This window comes from Empidonax traillii, unplaced genomic scaffold (genome assembly GCF_003031625.1).
Source record: "Empidonax traillii isolate 1590-97213 ecotype Southwest subspecies unplaced genomic scaffold, ASM303162v1 scaffold1397:size233085, whole genome shotgun sequence".
Taxonomy (NCBI): Eukaryota; Metazoa; Chordata; class Aves; order Passeriformes; family Tyrannidae; genus Empidonax; species Empidonax traillii.
In genome coordinates this window covers 77,015-89,951 of record NW_020956590.1, presented here as the reverse complement: position 1 = coordinate 89,951, position 12,937 = coordinate 77,015, and the positions used below count along the sequence as shown (strand labels likewise).

The window sequence follows — 12,937 nt, the reverse complement described above, 5'->3', positions numbered from 1 at the left end:
TTTTTTTTCCCCCCCTCCCTCCCCACCTCTTTTCTTTGAACGTCATAGGAAACCTGTAGTCGGGATTGTTACTATTGGAAACCGATCACATGTTCCATCCAGGTATTTTCATCTCTCCGGCGTTACGCAAAAATAAAGGCCTGAGAGAGAGATATAACCGAACATAGAAGTAGAGTTAGGCTCGTTGTCTGAGTTTTGAGGCATATAGTATAATGGGAGAAGGAAAAAAAAATTAAAATAAAATAAAATTAAAATAATGATGTTGCACAACTTGTAGAAAACAAAGAAGGGAAAGGGTTAATGTATTAAATGTGCTAAATTACATTAAGAACTTAATTTTATTAAAGTATTATTACTTAAGAAACTTGGTATCTGCTCTTGGTTTCTGTGTGTCCGTGCTTTGGGAGGGGGCAGGAGCAGTGGTTGGGAACAGGGCCCTGGGGGGTTGAGTTCTGGGGTGGTGAGGCCAGACCTCCCTCTGCTGCCCCTCCTGGGTCTCTCACCAGTCCTGTGCCTTTGGCAACACTTCTCAAGGTTTGTTAGAGCATTCTGAGAGGGTGAGGCCCCTGCACCAGCTGCTGTTCCCAGTCCTGGTGCCAGCAGGTCCGTGAGCCACCCTGTGCCGCGTTTCACCCTTCCCACTTCTTCATCCCTGCAGAAACCACCTGAAAGCTGGAAAGCCTGGAACAAAACTGAGGTGCTGAGCCCAAAAGTGTGTCCATGAGCCTAAATGAACTCATCATCCCACACGTCCATGCTGGTGCCTGGCTGATGGCACATTCGAGGGCAGGGAGACCCAAGGGATGTTTGGCTCAGCCCTGTCCCTTTGAGGAGCCCTTTGGAGCAGCATCCACCTCTCCCACCAGCAGGGCTGACATCACCTCTTGGCACCACATTTTGGTGTGGGCAGATGGTGTGGGAGGGGGTGGCGCTTGGCAGCTCCAGCTGGTCTGTGTGTCACCGTGACTGCCAGCTGGGGTGGGCACAGGGCAGAGCCTGGCCCGGGGGGTGATGGCCACTGCTCACCTGGGGACAGTCCCCAGCTGTGATCAGCCCCAGGATGCAGCCAAGGATGGGCCTGGCTGACTCAGGGAGGAGGCTGCCTCTGGGATGGAGAAGTGCTGTGGTGCAGGGACACACCATGCAGGGGTGGCTGGAGCCAAGGTTAAGATGCCACCATGGCTGGGCTGGCTGTGCCAGGTTGGATAAAAAGGGGCAACCCAGACTCAGTTGGGGCTGACATCCACATAGTGCAGCTGCTCCCATGCCCAGTTTGTGCCCCACCACACTGCCCCTGTGCTGGCAGCATGATCCAACCTGCCCCTCTGAGCCTGAATTTCAAGCTCTCCTCTCCAGCCTCCCGGGAGGGCACCCCCTTGCCCAGGTTACAGTCACAGCTCCCTCCCTGCCCTCTTCCTCCTCACCCTTCAGCGCCTGGGGATGCTGCCCAGCTGCCCCGTGTGGGGCTGGCAGCACTCCTGCCTGAAGGAACTGTCCTGGCAGACAGAGAAAGAGCCTCAACAGCAGCTTTATTTGGGGATTTTGCCTCAATTCCTGTTTCATCAACAAACTGCACCCCAAGGTGAGAGGCTGGCCCAGATCCTGCCAACGCGGTCAAGTGAGATGGGGTGATGGGGGGGGCAGCCAGGGAGAGACAGACCCCCAGCACTGGTTGAGTGAGGACAGACTCTCCCACTTGCACTGGTCCTGATTGACACCTGCCAGTGACCCCTGACAGGGGTTGGGCTCAGCCCAGTCTGTCCCAGCACCTTGGGAGGTGCCAGCCTGGGGGGTGGCTGCTGCCCTCCGGAGTGGGGACAGGGCCACTCTCACCCTGCAGGTGCAGCAGATGCTCCATCTAATGGCACCATGTCCCCAGGCTGGGCCACGAGGGCACCGGCCACCAGTGGCCAAACCCTGAAGTGGGGCAGGGCCAACCCGTGCCAGGGGCTTCTGAGAGCCAGAGTTAAGGGGTCCCCCGTGCTGGCACTGGCCCCCACACAGGGAGCGGCATGGAGGGAACATGTGCTTACCCTCAGCACCCCATCCCTGCCCTCACCCTCAGCCCCCCAAAGCCCTGGGCCCCCCTTGTCCCCTCCTCGGGGCTCCCCAAAAACCATGCCACCAGCCCCCTCCCCCCCACCCGAGTTCCTGCTCCCATCTCTTTCCGTGGAAGAGTCACAGCTCTTCCCTTTGCTGGTGCCTCGAGGGGGTCACAGCATGACAACAGTGTCACACCCCACCCCGCTGTCCCCAGCAGCACCCCGGGGGCACTCCCAGCCCTGGGTGCCACAGGGGCAGGGCTGGGTGCAACTGGCCGTGTCGCTGCTGCTTTCACTGGGTGGGAGGAAGGTGCACCCGGTGTCCCCCCTCCCCACCCACCCCGCGGGGCTGCACCCAGGGCGTCGCCAAACAGGGACTCGGCACGTTCGGGCTTGTCCAGTGCCACCCAGTCACCGGGTGACTGTGCCTGCAGGGGCAGCAGGGACACAGGGGATGGCATGTCCCCAAACGTGGGGAGAGAGGGGAGACACCCTGATGCTTTGCCTGCACCTCCCCCCCCCCCCATTTTTGTAGGTCCTACATAAACACAGGGCAGCGTGAGGTTGCACACAAAAGCAGCTGCCAGCCCGCCCTGCTCAGGGGGCTGCAGGGGGCAGAGGGTGAGACACGCGATGCCACCACGTGCTGGGCGCTGGGGGCAGCCCAGGGGGCTCAGATGTTCTGGCAGCAGGGGGTCTGCCGGCCCTCCTGCTGGGTGGGCAGCACCCGGATGGGCTCGATGGTGGTGCTGGGGCCGAACTCCGACTCCGGCTGCCCGGTGATCTGCCTCTGGGACACGATGCGGTAGATCTCTGCCAGCAGGGAGAGGAAGGGAAAGGAAAAAACAATGCTTTAGGTACGTCTGTCAGTGGGGGACCTGCCCCCTCCCCACACACACGGCTCCAGGGGTACAAATGCCCACATCTCCCCATCCAGCGAGCAGGATTCCACCCCAAATCCCATCCCCAGGAGGACACAATGTCCAAAGCCACCCCTATCCCTGCCCCCCCCTCCCTTTCCCGGTTGCCCCTTACCCGAGAGGATGTTGTGGAAAGCCGTCTCCACGTTGGTGGAGTCCAGAGCAGACGTCTCAAGGAAGGACAGCCCGTTCTTCTCTGCAAGGACAGGGCGAGCTCAGACGGGTCCCGTGAGCTCCAGATGGGATGGGATGGGATGGGATGGGATGGGATGGGATTGGAGAGGACGGGGGAGGATACCTGCGAAGCTCCTGGCCTCGTCGGTGGGCACGGCCCGCAGGTGCCGCAGGTCGCTCTTGTTGCCCACCAGCATGATGACGATGTTGGCGTCGGCGTGGTCCTGCAGCTCCTTCAGCCAGCGCTCGGCGTTCTCGTACGTCAGGTACTTGGCGATGTCGTAGACCAGCAGAGCTCCCACCGCCCCCCGGTAGTACCTGTGGGACAGGGATGGGGTCACAGCAGGGCCCAGGGAGAGGGCCACGGGTAGGGAGGGAAGGCAACTCACGCTGAGGTGATGGCTCGGTACCGCTCCTGCCCCGCCGTGTCCCAGATCTGAGCCTTCACCGTCTTGTTGTCCACCTGGATGCTCCTCGTGGCAAATTCCACCCCAATGGTGCTCTTGCTCTCCAGGTTGAACTCGTTGCGGGTGAAGCGCGACAAGAGGTTGCTCTTCCCCACCCCGGAGTCCCCGATGAGCACAACTGGGGGGGGGACACAAGCACAGTGTCAGCTCCCCTGGACACTCAGCAAAGGCACCCATCCCATAGCCTGGCAGGGACAGGGATCTCCCCATCTGCCCCCACTCTGGACCCCACTTCTATCTCCCTCGGGAGAAGCTGCCAGGTGAGGGACGAAGCAGAGCAGGATCAGCCACCTCCACTCCTCCTGGTGGCGTCACTACTGCCCATAAATACCCCTCAAGGAAATTCCTGCCATAAGTGGGAAGTTGCCAGTGGTTTCTGTCCTAGCCCTGGGGACAGGAAGGTGTCCTATGCACTGATGTATCCAAAAGGGGCAGAAAACCAGGGCCAGGACCTGTGCAGGAACAGCCAGGCCAGAGGCCAGGCAGGGCTGGGGCTCCTCATTCCCACCCTCTGTGGCCTCCCACCCTGAGGGCACACAGGAGGACTTAAAGATATGGTCTGAAGGGAAGCATCCTCCTCCTCCTCCTCCTCCACTGCTGCTGGTCCAGCCCCTGAGCTGGTAAGTCCCTGGGTGTGGGTTAAGTGCGTTTTCTGCCTGTCCCAGATCTGGCCTGTTCTGGTAAAACCTGGTGCAACAGGCCCTGGGGAGCTTTATCACACGCCTCCCCCGTCAAGTTTGTTGAGTTTATGACTCAACAGGTTTTTATTTATTTTTTTTTTAATTTATTTTTAATTCTCTCGCTGCCAACCCTGTCCTTTCCCCAGGTGCACTCAGACACTTCACTTTGCCCACCCTGTGGGACACTTCTCCCCACCATGGTCAGACAACAGTTGAGGTCACGACCATGCAGTGACCACGATGGGGAGGACACCAGAGCAGCAGCACCAGCAAGGGACCACCAGGATGCCAAACCACTGCAGGAGCTACAGCAAGGCACAGCTACACTCAGCCAAGGCTCAGCAGACACCATCCTCCTTGGGATGTTGCTCCATGTCCTGGATAATCCCTGCCCACCAGCTCCAGGTCACAGACATGGGTCCCTTGCATGGACTGGGGTGCAGCACCTTCAACAGTGCAGCCACCTCCTTGCCCAAACCCTCAGTGAAGGGCAGCCAGCAAACAGCTTGAGCTCCAGGAAGCCCAGCAGCACGTGGAGCAGGTCCCTGGGGTCACCAAAGACAGCTGGAAAGCACCTGAGCCTCACTGGCAATCAGCATGTCAGGACAGCCAGTGACAGAGGGAAGGGAAGCTCCTCTACAGCAGCACAGAATGGTTTGGGTGGATGGGACTTTAAAGCCCATCTTGTCCCACCCCCTATCAGGGACAGGGACATCTTACCCTAGAGCAAGTTGCTTCAAGCATTATCCAACCCAGCCTTGGACACCTCCAGGGATGGGGCACCCACAGCTTGTCTGGGCAACCTGTGCCAGGGCCTCCCCACCCTCACAGGGAAGGATTTCTTCCCAATATCCCATCAAATCCTGCCCTCTGGCAATGGGAAGCCATTTTCCCCTTGTCCCAAGTCCCTCTCCAGCTCTCCTGGAGCTCCTTTAGGCCCTGGAAGGGGCTCTCAGGTCTCCCTGGAGCCTTCTCTTCTCCAGGTTTCACCCCCCCAGCTCTCCCAGCCTGGCTCCAGAGCAGAGGGGCTCCAGCCCTCGGAGCAGCTCCGTGGGCTTGTCTGGACTCATTCCAGCAGCTCCACATCCTTCCTGTGCTGGGGCCCCAGGGCTGGAGGCAGCTCTGCAGGGGAGCAGAGGGGCAGAATCCCTGCCTTGCCCTGCTACCCACGCTGGGGGATGTGCCCAGGGCAGCACTGACTTCTCAGCTGCTGCCCACCGCACGCAGGTCTGGGAGGACCCTGACAGTCTGGAATACCCCGGACCAGCCGACAGGAAAATGCAGGCCAGTGATGAGCCAGGCTCGTTAACGCTTCCTGAGCATCGAAGCTTTGATCTGGGCTCAGTCCTTAACCAAAGGGAAGTTGCTGCTTCCCCGGCTCAACTCCCAACTGCAACTCCCCGGCTCCAACCCCCACCCCGGCAGTGCTGTGAGACTCCAGAGGGCTTTGGACCACACAGGGGAAGGGGGAGGGTCCTGCAGCCTCCAGGGGAAATGTGCTGAACCCCATCCCCCTGAGCCTGAAGGGCACGAGGGGCTGGAGCAGCAAAAGCATTTGAAACTCTCCATCCTCGCCCCCAAACGCGCGTCCTGCGAGCACCGGCGAACGTCCTCAGCACGGCGGGTCCCACTGCAGGGGAGGGGATGGAAACAGCCTGTACCTCCACACAGGGCCCCAAGGAAGGCTCCCAGAGGCAGCCATGCCCAGAGCTGCGCCTCACCCATCCTGAGCCCCTCCAGCAGCACCAGGGCCTTCCCACAAGCACAGCTGGAACGAGCATGGTGCTTCACAGCAGCTGGTGCTCCTGTCTCAGTGAAACCTAGAGTAACGCTGCTTTCCAGCCGTGGTCATGTCCCTTCTCTCAGGGCAGAAGTTGAGCTGTTGGAGCCCAGGAGCATGCCCCTGGACACAGGGAATGGACAGGCACAGGAGGACCATGAGCAGGAGCCCCCTCAGAGCTGTGCGGCCAGGGGGAGCTCCTGCCTGGGTGCCTCGCTCAAAGCACCACCCAGCATCAGAGTTTCCCCCTTCCCCAGGTCCTAGAATAACTCCAGGGAGGAGGATTTTCCTGGGCAGAGGCCAGGGGAGGTGTGTGAGGAGCCGGGGGCCACCGGCGTGTCGCTGGCTGGAATTACGTCGTGTCGCTGGCTGGAATTACTCGGGGCCGTTCGGGCAAGGCTGTGTGGGCAGGCTGACTCACTCAGGGCCGCCCCACGGTGAGCTCACGCCCCGGATTTTACGGCTCAGGAGGTTGTGGCGTTGCTAAGATGTCCCCTGGCTTCGCCAAGCACCCGCTCTGGCCCAAAATGTCCCCTGGCTTCTCCAGCATCTGCTCCGGCCACAGCAGGATGGTAGGGAAGCCTGGCACGCACGGGGATGGGGATGCTCCACAGGGTTGCTGGGCTCCCACAGCAAGGAATGCCAACACTGTGTCCCCAAGGGCCAGTCCCCTGTAGCCCCTGTGCACATTGGAGGTGTCCCACCAGGACCAGCACCAGGAAGGGCAACCCCAGATCCCAGGATCCTTCCCCTCCACCGATGCCAGGGGCAGCACAGCTTTCCCCCCTCCTGGGGTTTCTCACTCAGCCCCTAGACATGCTCCCCCCAACCAGCCCCGCAGAGCAGAGCACTCCCAGGTGCTCAGGGGCCAGCACAGCACACACAGAGCCCCACAGACCAGCCTTGCCCACCACTCCAAGGGACCAGCACCCTGCCACAGCCACGGCCACCCCTCTCAGGACTGTGCTCTCAGGCCAGGGCTCCAGCCCCCTCCCACATCAGTAACGAGCTGCTGTAATTAGCACCGGGACCACAAAACACCAGCTCCGCTCTGAGCAAACCCTCAGACCGTGGCAGCGTTTCAACCCCAGTCCCACCGCTCCCCACCCCCTGCCCAGCACAGGGAAGCACCACAACAAGCCCACACTGCTGGCCCCCAGCACTGGGAACTGGGTGTTATGTCCCAGTACAAGCCCCAGCTTCCAGCCCCATCCCAAGGGCGCTGCACGGAGCCAGGAGGCTGAGACTGGCACAGCTCATTGCAGGCACGGCCGGCGCAGCACGGGCAGGAGACCCACCTTTGAAGAGATAATCGTACTCATCGTCCTTGCCCCGCATGTCGCCCAGCACGGCAACCCCACTCCCACTGGGCTAGCTGGGATTTCCGGGCCTTATCCAGCCCCGGCAGGACCTGTCCCCCGCCCCCCGTTGGTGGCCACAGCCCTTCCTGCTCCACACCCATTGGCGGCTGGGGCTGCCCGTCATAGCCCAGGTGTGCTCACCTGGGCCAGGTAAGGGGGGGGGGCAGGTTCTGCGCGGCAGCAGGGACAGTGTGCCACCACCTGCGTGTGCCACTGACAGGGACAGTGACGGCCACACACTCACCGTGGCTGGGACAGGGACCTGGGCAGGGCATCTCTGGCACGGTGCAAAGGGAAAGTGAGAGAAGACACGGACAATCCAGCAGGAGTTTCCGAGGGGTTTTGGATAACTGGCGGAGGCTGCATCATCCCTCGGACTGATGAAGTCCAAACGGGGGATGTGGACTGGGAAAGGCTGCTTGGGGAGGGGCTGCAGGTGGAGCATGGCTTTGGGGTGGGAGGGGGCACAGGGGGGACCATGGCATCGGGGTGGGAGGGGGCACAGGGGGGACCATGGCATCGGGGTGGGAGGGGGCACAGGGGGGGCCATGGCATCCAGCTGTGCTGCTCTGGAGGCCACTGTGTCCAGCACATTATGAAGGTGGGGACCCAGGGAGTCGACCACAAACATGCAGGAATTCCAGCTCAGCAAACCTGCATTTCACAAGTCCTTTAATGATTGCGTCACCCCTGCCCTGGACACAGAGCTGTTCCTGGCCCTGCACCGGGTCCTGTCCCACCACGCAGCCAGCAGGGACCTTCACTTGGTCCTGCTGTCACACTCACCCCATGTTTGGGATGGGACAGAAGGGAGCCAAGGCCTGAGTGCTGCCACTCGCTCCTCAGGGCTTGGCTCAACTCCAGGGCAGTCCCTGGCAGGAGGGACACCCGTGGGTCAGCCACATCCCCAGCGTGTGGCACAGGAGCAACTCCAGGGCCAGAGGCAATCTGAGAGGCTCCTGTTGCTGGCATGAGCCTGGCCAGGACCTCCTGGCTCCTTCCCCAGCAGTGCCTTGGAGGTATCCCAGTCCTCTGTCCCGCAGGTCCAGAGGGACTGGGGCAGTGCATGAGGGAGGTGATACTAATCAGGGCCCGGCAAAAACACAACAGAGAGAGAAGAGCTCCTGGCACTGGTGCTTCTCACCATTTATGGCAGAACTTGGCCCCTGTGTGGGCTGCTGGTCCCCACTGCACCAGGACAGGGGTGGCACTGCAGGCAGCACAGCCTGTGCTGGTAGCCAGAGGCAGACCCAGCTCTATGCCACTGGCACATCCAAGGGCTGTGGGGTGCCCCGGGGGCCTCCCAGGGTGCCCAGGGCTCAGAGGGCCACACAGCATGGGCGCCTCTCCTCCTGTGCTGGGGCCGTGCTTGCAGGGCTCTCGCTGGCAAGTGACACCGTGTTGCTTTGGCTGCTCCTCTGCTTCTGTTTCTGCACTTTGTGGAAGATCTCTGCAAAAGAAGAGGTGCTGGGGGGTCTGAGTGTCAGCCCAGGCCCCTGGGGAAGCAGGGACAGCCACAAGCCTGCAGCCCCTGCTGTTCGCCCGTGGCTCTCCTTCCCCTCTCTGCAGCAGAGGGGTGACTTGAAGGGTGACAAAGGAGCAGCTCTGCCAGGTTGCATCCCTGTGGCACCAGGGGAACACCCTGTGCTTGGGCAATTTCCTCTTACCCAACTTGGGATTAGTGCTTCGCCCTGCGCCGGGGCTGGCAGCTCACTGGGCCAGGCTGGCTCGGCACAGCCCGGCACAGCATGGCACAGCACAGCGTGGCTTGGCACGGCACGGCACGCCTGGCTGCCCTGGTGCTGCTGGCTGCCCGTCCCAGAGAGCTGCTCCTGCATAAGCCAAGAATCACCCCCCTCCATCCCTATCTCCCCAGGTCCCCGTGGCCAGTTCAGCAGGGTGCTGGAGACGTTGAGTCAGGAGCCAAGACAACAGGAAGGGGACTGCAGATTATGGGGGAGAAGGAGCCCCTGGGGCTTCGGGAATGCCCAGGGGCCATGAGAACAAAGCCCCGGGTGTGGGGAGCGAAACGCCCAGCACCAAAGGCTGGAAACCAAACCAGCCAGAAAGACGACACCGAAACCAGCCCCGAAGAGCTCAGGTGGGGCAGGGCAGAGGAGGGAAGCTCTGCACATCCTTTGCCCAGCACTGCATCCCCGAGAAGGGCCCCTGGAATGGCCCAGGACCCTATGGCACCGGTGCCCGTACCCTTCAGGATGGTCTCGAACGCCTGCTCGACGTTGGTGGAGTCCAGCGCCGAGGTCTCCACAAACAGCAGCCCTTTGTTTTCTGCAAGTAAAGGAGCCCCCTGAGACAATGCAGACCCTGGAGAGGGCACGGCTCCACTCTGGAGCCCCTTTAGAGGTATTCAGGTGCCTGCACTGGTGCAGGTCGCTGCTGCCAGGGGGGTTCCCAAGCCCCCAGCCCCTGTGGCGGGGTGCCAGCCTGTACCTGCAAACATTTTCGCCTCCTCCATGGGCACCTCCCGAGCCTGCGCGAGGTCGGTCTTGTTCCCCACCAGCATGACGACGATGCTGGCCTCGGCGTGGTCGTAGAGCTCCTTCAGCCAGCGGTCCACCACGTCGTACGTCTGGTGCTTGGTGATGTCAAACACGACCAGGGCACCCACGGCCCCCCGGTAATACCTGTGGCAGAACCCCACTATCACCCCACGCTCTGGACACCCCCATCAGCATCACCCCCCCAGGTCCCAGAGGGGCCCGGATTCCGGGCATCCCGCCCTTACGCCGACGTGATGGCTCGGTACCGCTCCAGCCCGGCGGTGTCCCAGATCTGAGCCTTCACCACGGCGTCTCCCACCAGGATGGTGCGGGTGGAGAACTCCACGCCGATGGTGGTGCGGCTGTCGTGGTTGAACTCGTTGCGGGTGAAGCGAGAGAGCAGGTTGGTTTTGCCCACTCCAGACTCCCCGATCAGGACGACTGCAGGAGGAAGGAGAAATCCCACTGGACTGCCCTGCTGCTGGCACTGGCTGCGTGGGCATCACTCATTGCCCAGGGACCCCAGACCGGGCACAGAGGCTGGGCAGGTGTGTGGACTCAACACCTGGTGTGTTTGCTCCCTCAGCAAACTGGGGTCTGTCCCTGTGCCACGAGCTCTCAGGCTCTGGAGTGTGGCTGAGCCCCCTCGGCACAGCCCAGCCACGCTCCCCATCTGCTGGTACAGCCCCAGAGCCGCTCACAAGGGTCACAGCTACCAGGCTCTGGGCAGCAGGAGCAGGGTGAGGATGCTGGTGGGCCCTGGGTCCCCCTGTTGCAGTGGGCACCCAGGATGGGTGGCACACCAGAGCCTGTCCCATCCCTGCTTGCCCAAGGGGAGCTCTGAGCCCCTGTGGTATCTGGCCAGCAGCACCCAGCAGAGACACAGGATGCCAGGGCCCTGTGCCTGAGGAGCTCAGGCTGGAAGGTGTGAGGCTGTGCCCCTGTTTCTCCAGCCTAGGTTTGATGCCCACATCCTCTGCATGTGCCACTGCCCTGGGCACCACAGCAGAATGACTTCTCAATGCCTGCTGCTTACGGGGGTTACAGGCCCACACAGCATTTATGTCTCACATTCTCAACCCCAGCTGTCACAGCCCCTACACCTCACACCAGCAATTCACCCAGCAACCCCACCTGAAGCCTTGGGGTGTGTGGATCTCCCCATGACTCCGTGGATCCCGACACCGCTTGTCAGCCCTGGCCTCGCCGCTGTCAGCTGGGGACACGGCCAAGGCCAGTGCCTGCTCCCCAATTCCCTGACCCTTTGCAGCTGCGGGGACACTCAACAGCGTCCCGGTTCAGGACACAGCAGCCCTGGGGGGAAGGCACCCCATTTCCCTGCCCGCAGCCCCTGGCCTCCTGCTCCATCCCTTTGGGGGAAGAAGGGGGCTCGCACCGAGCGCAGGACTCACCCTTGAAGACAAAGTTATAATCCTCCTCGGCGCTGCCCATATCGGCCCGGCTGCCGCCCGCCCTGGCGGGGCCAGCGCTGGGTTTCCTCCTCGCCGCTGCCAAGCCTCGAGCAGACAGCGGGGCGGGCCGAGCTCCCGGAGGCGCCGAGGGAGGAGACGGAGCGGGCAAAGGTTCCTCACCGTCGGGGAGCGGGTGGGAGAAGCGAGGGGGGTCCGGTGGGGAGCGAAGGGTGGCGGTGGCAGCGGCGGGGCCGGCCGGGTTGGCAGCGCAGCGCGGCCCCCGGCTCGAGGGGTGGGACCGGGTGTCGCAGCGCAGGTTGGGCAGGTAGTGTCACCTCTGGGACCGTCACGGGGCGGCCGGAGGAGGAGCCGGGGCCTGATCCTGCCCGAGCGCGGGGCAGGCTGGGGCAGCGAGGGCAGGATGGTCAACACGGGCAGTGAGGGGTGCGAGGGCAGCGCGGGGGGCAAGAGCAGCCGTGGCAGGCACAGAGCCCCCTCCTACCCAGCCAAGCTCCTGCCGGCTCTGAACGTTCCCTCGCCTCTGCTGCCATCGTGTGAAAGTCGGGAAAACTGGGATGGGAAGGAGCCCCCGCTGCCCCCCGCTAGCCCAGAGCGGCTGGGCAGGGCTGGGGGGAAACTCGGCTCTCTTGTACCTCTCCCGTTGACACCAGCCCCGTTTTCCCCTTGGGTGTCGGTTCACTGCACAGCAACAGGAACCCCAAATCACTGCCCAGGCCCCCCCAGCCCGGCTGGGATGCTTTATTCCACCAGCTCCCCCTTTTATTCACAACAGACACAAGCATCAGACACATTTTTATTACCCCCCAGCTTTTGTGCTTCCCCCACCTTATTTTTAAGGCCACACCAGAGCTCTGGGATGCCCACGGGGCCGCTCACCGTCCACCCATGACAGTGATGGTGTCAAAGCCTGGCAGCACCTCCGAGCCCTCCTCTGTCCCGCTCAGGATGCGGCCACCTGTGTGAGTGGCTCCTCCAGGTACTGCACCAGCGCCTGCGCCTGCAAGCGGAGAGCAGTGTCAGCTGTGCCCAGGGGGGTTTTGCCACCTTTGTGCCCACTGCCCACGTGCTTGTTGCAATTTATATTTCAGTTTAGAGCCTTAAAAAGGTGTGGTGTGGTGCCCGGGTGGGCATGGGGAACAGAGGAGCCTCTGCAAGGAGGAAAGAGGCATCCCAGGCACGGCAGCTTCCTCCAGCCCTCCCATCCCAATCCTCAACAGCTCTTTCCCACACCACAGCAGGGACTCAGCCCTGTGGCCCTCCCGCCCAGCCCCCTCCCAACCAGCATTACCTTGGCCTTCAGCATCCCAAATCCCACTGTTTCCTTGGCATACATGCAGAGCAGCAGGTTTGCCACCCGTGTGATGGCCACTCGCCCCTCCTGCCCAGGGAGAAACAGCATCTGTCACATCCCAGCTTGGCCCGGACCACGGGCAGGGTCCCGGGGGGACCCCCAGCACCCCAGGGAGGGGAGGGCAGCCCCCAGCCCCACGTACCATGCAGTCCATGAGGATGAATTTGAGGTTGTCCTCGTTGAACGCCTGGTGCCCGTTCTTGTCGTAGGCCACCCAGATGTTGCTGG

At 62.1% G+C, this 12,937-nt stretch overlaps 3 protein-coding genes across 5 annotated transcripts in view; 1 reads left to right on the top strand and 2 right to left on the bottom strand.

The window, feature by feature from the left end:
* Nucleotides 1-2,279: 2,279 nt before the first annotated feature.
* RAB25 (RAB25, member RAS oncogene family) lies at nucleotides 2,280-11,580 on the bottom strand. 3 transcript variants are annotated; one of them, XM_027907060.1, is made up of 8 exons: nucleotides 11,338-11,580; nucleotides 10,171-10,366; nucleotides 9,876-10,069; nucleotides 9,633-9,713; nucleotides 3,526-3,721; nucleotides 3,261-3,454; nucleotides 3,078-3,158; nucleotides 2,280-2,855 (listed from the first exon to the last, which is right to left on the bottom strand). In XM_027907060.1, exons 1-8 carry the CDS (start codon nucleotides 11,375-11,377, stop codon nucleotides 2,716-2,718), a joined length of 1,122 nt encoding a protein of 373 aa, XP_027762861.1. In that variant the 5' UTR covers nucleotides 11,378-11,580; the 3' UTR covers nucleotides 2,280-2,715. The 3 variants fall into 3 exon arrangements, with proteins under 3 accessions (XP_027762861.1, XP_027762862.1, XP_027762863.1); XM_027907061.1 differs by lacking the exons at nucleotides 9,633-9,713; nucleotides 9,876-10,069; nucleotides 10,171-10,366; nucleotides 11,338-11,580 and adding an exon at nucleotides 7,362-7,453; XM_027907062.1 differs by lacking the exons at nucleotides 2,280-2,855; nucleotides 3,078-3,158; nucleotides 3,261-3,454; nucleotides 3,526-3,721 and adding an exon at nucleotides 7,985-8,874 and having other exon boundaries at nucleotides 11,338-11,576.
* UBQLN4 (ubiquilin 4) overlaps nucleotides 9,921-12,937 on the top strand; it is an 18,468-nt gene continuing 15,451 nt past the window's right edge. The window contains exon 1 of the mRNA XM_027907059.1: nucleotides 9,921-9,924. The gene's annotated coding sequence lies outside the window, so the exon portion shown is untranslated. The remainder of the gene's footprint in view (nucleotides 9,925-12,937) is intronic.
* The window catches only part of LAMTOR2 (late endosomal/lysosomal adaptor, MAPK and MTOR activator 2), a 5,040-nt gene continuing 4,240 nt past the window's right edge, over nucleotides 12,138-12,937 (bottom strand). The window contains exons 2-4 of the mRNA XM_027907075.1: nucleotides 12,852-12,933; nucleotides 12,647-12,736; nucleotides 12,138-12,355 (exon numbers count right to left, since the gene is read on the bottom strand). Of these exons, the coding sequence (XP_027762876.1) occupies nucleotides 12,299-12,355; nucleotides 12,647-12,736; nucleotides 12,852-12,933 (229 nt within the window). The 3' untranslated portion in view covers nucleotides 12,138-12,298. The remainder of the gene's footprint in view (nucleotides 12,356-12,646; nucleotides 12,737-12,851; nucleotides 12,934-12,937) is intronic.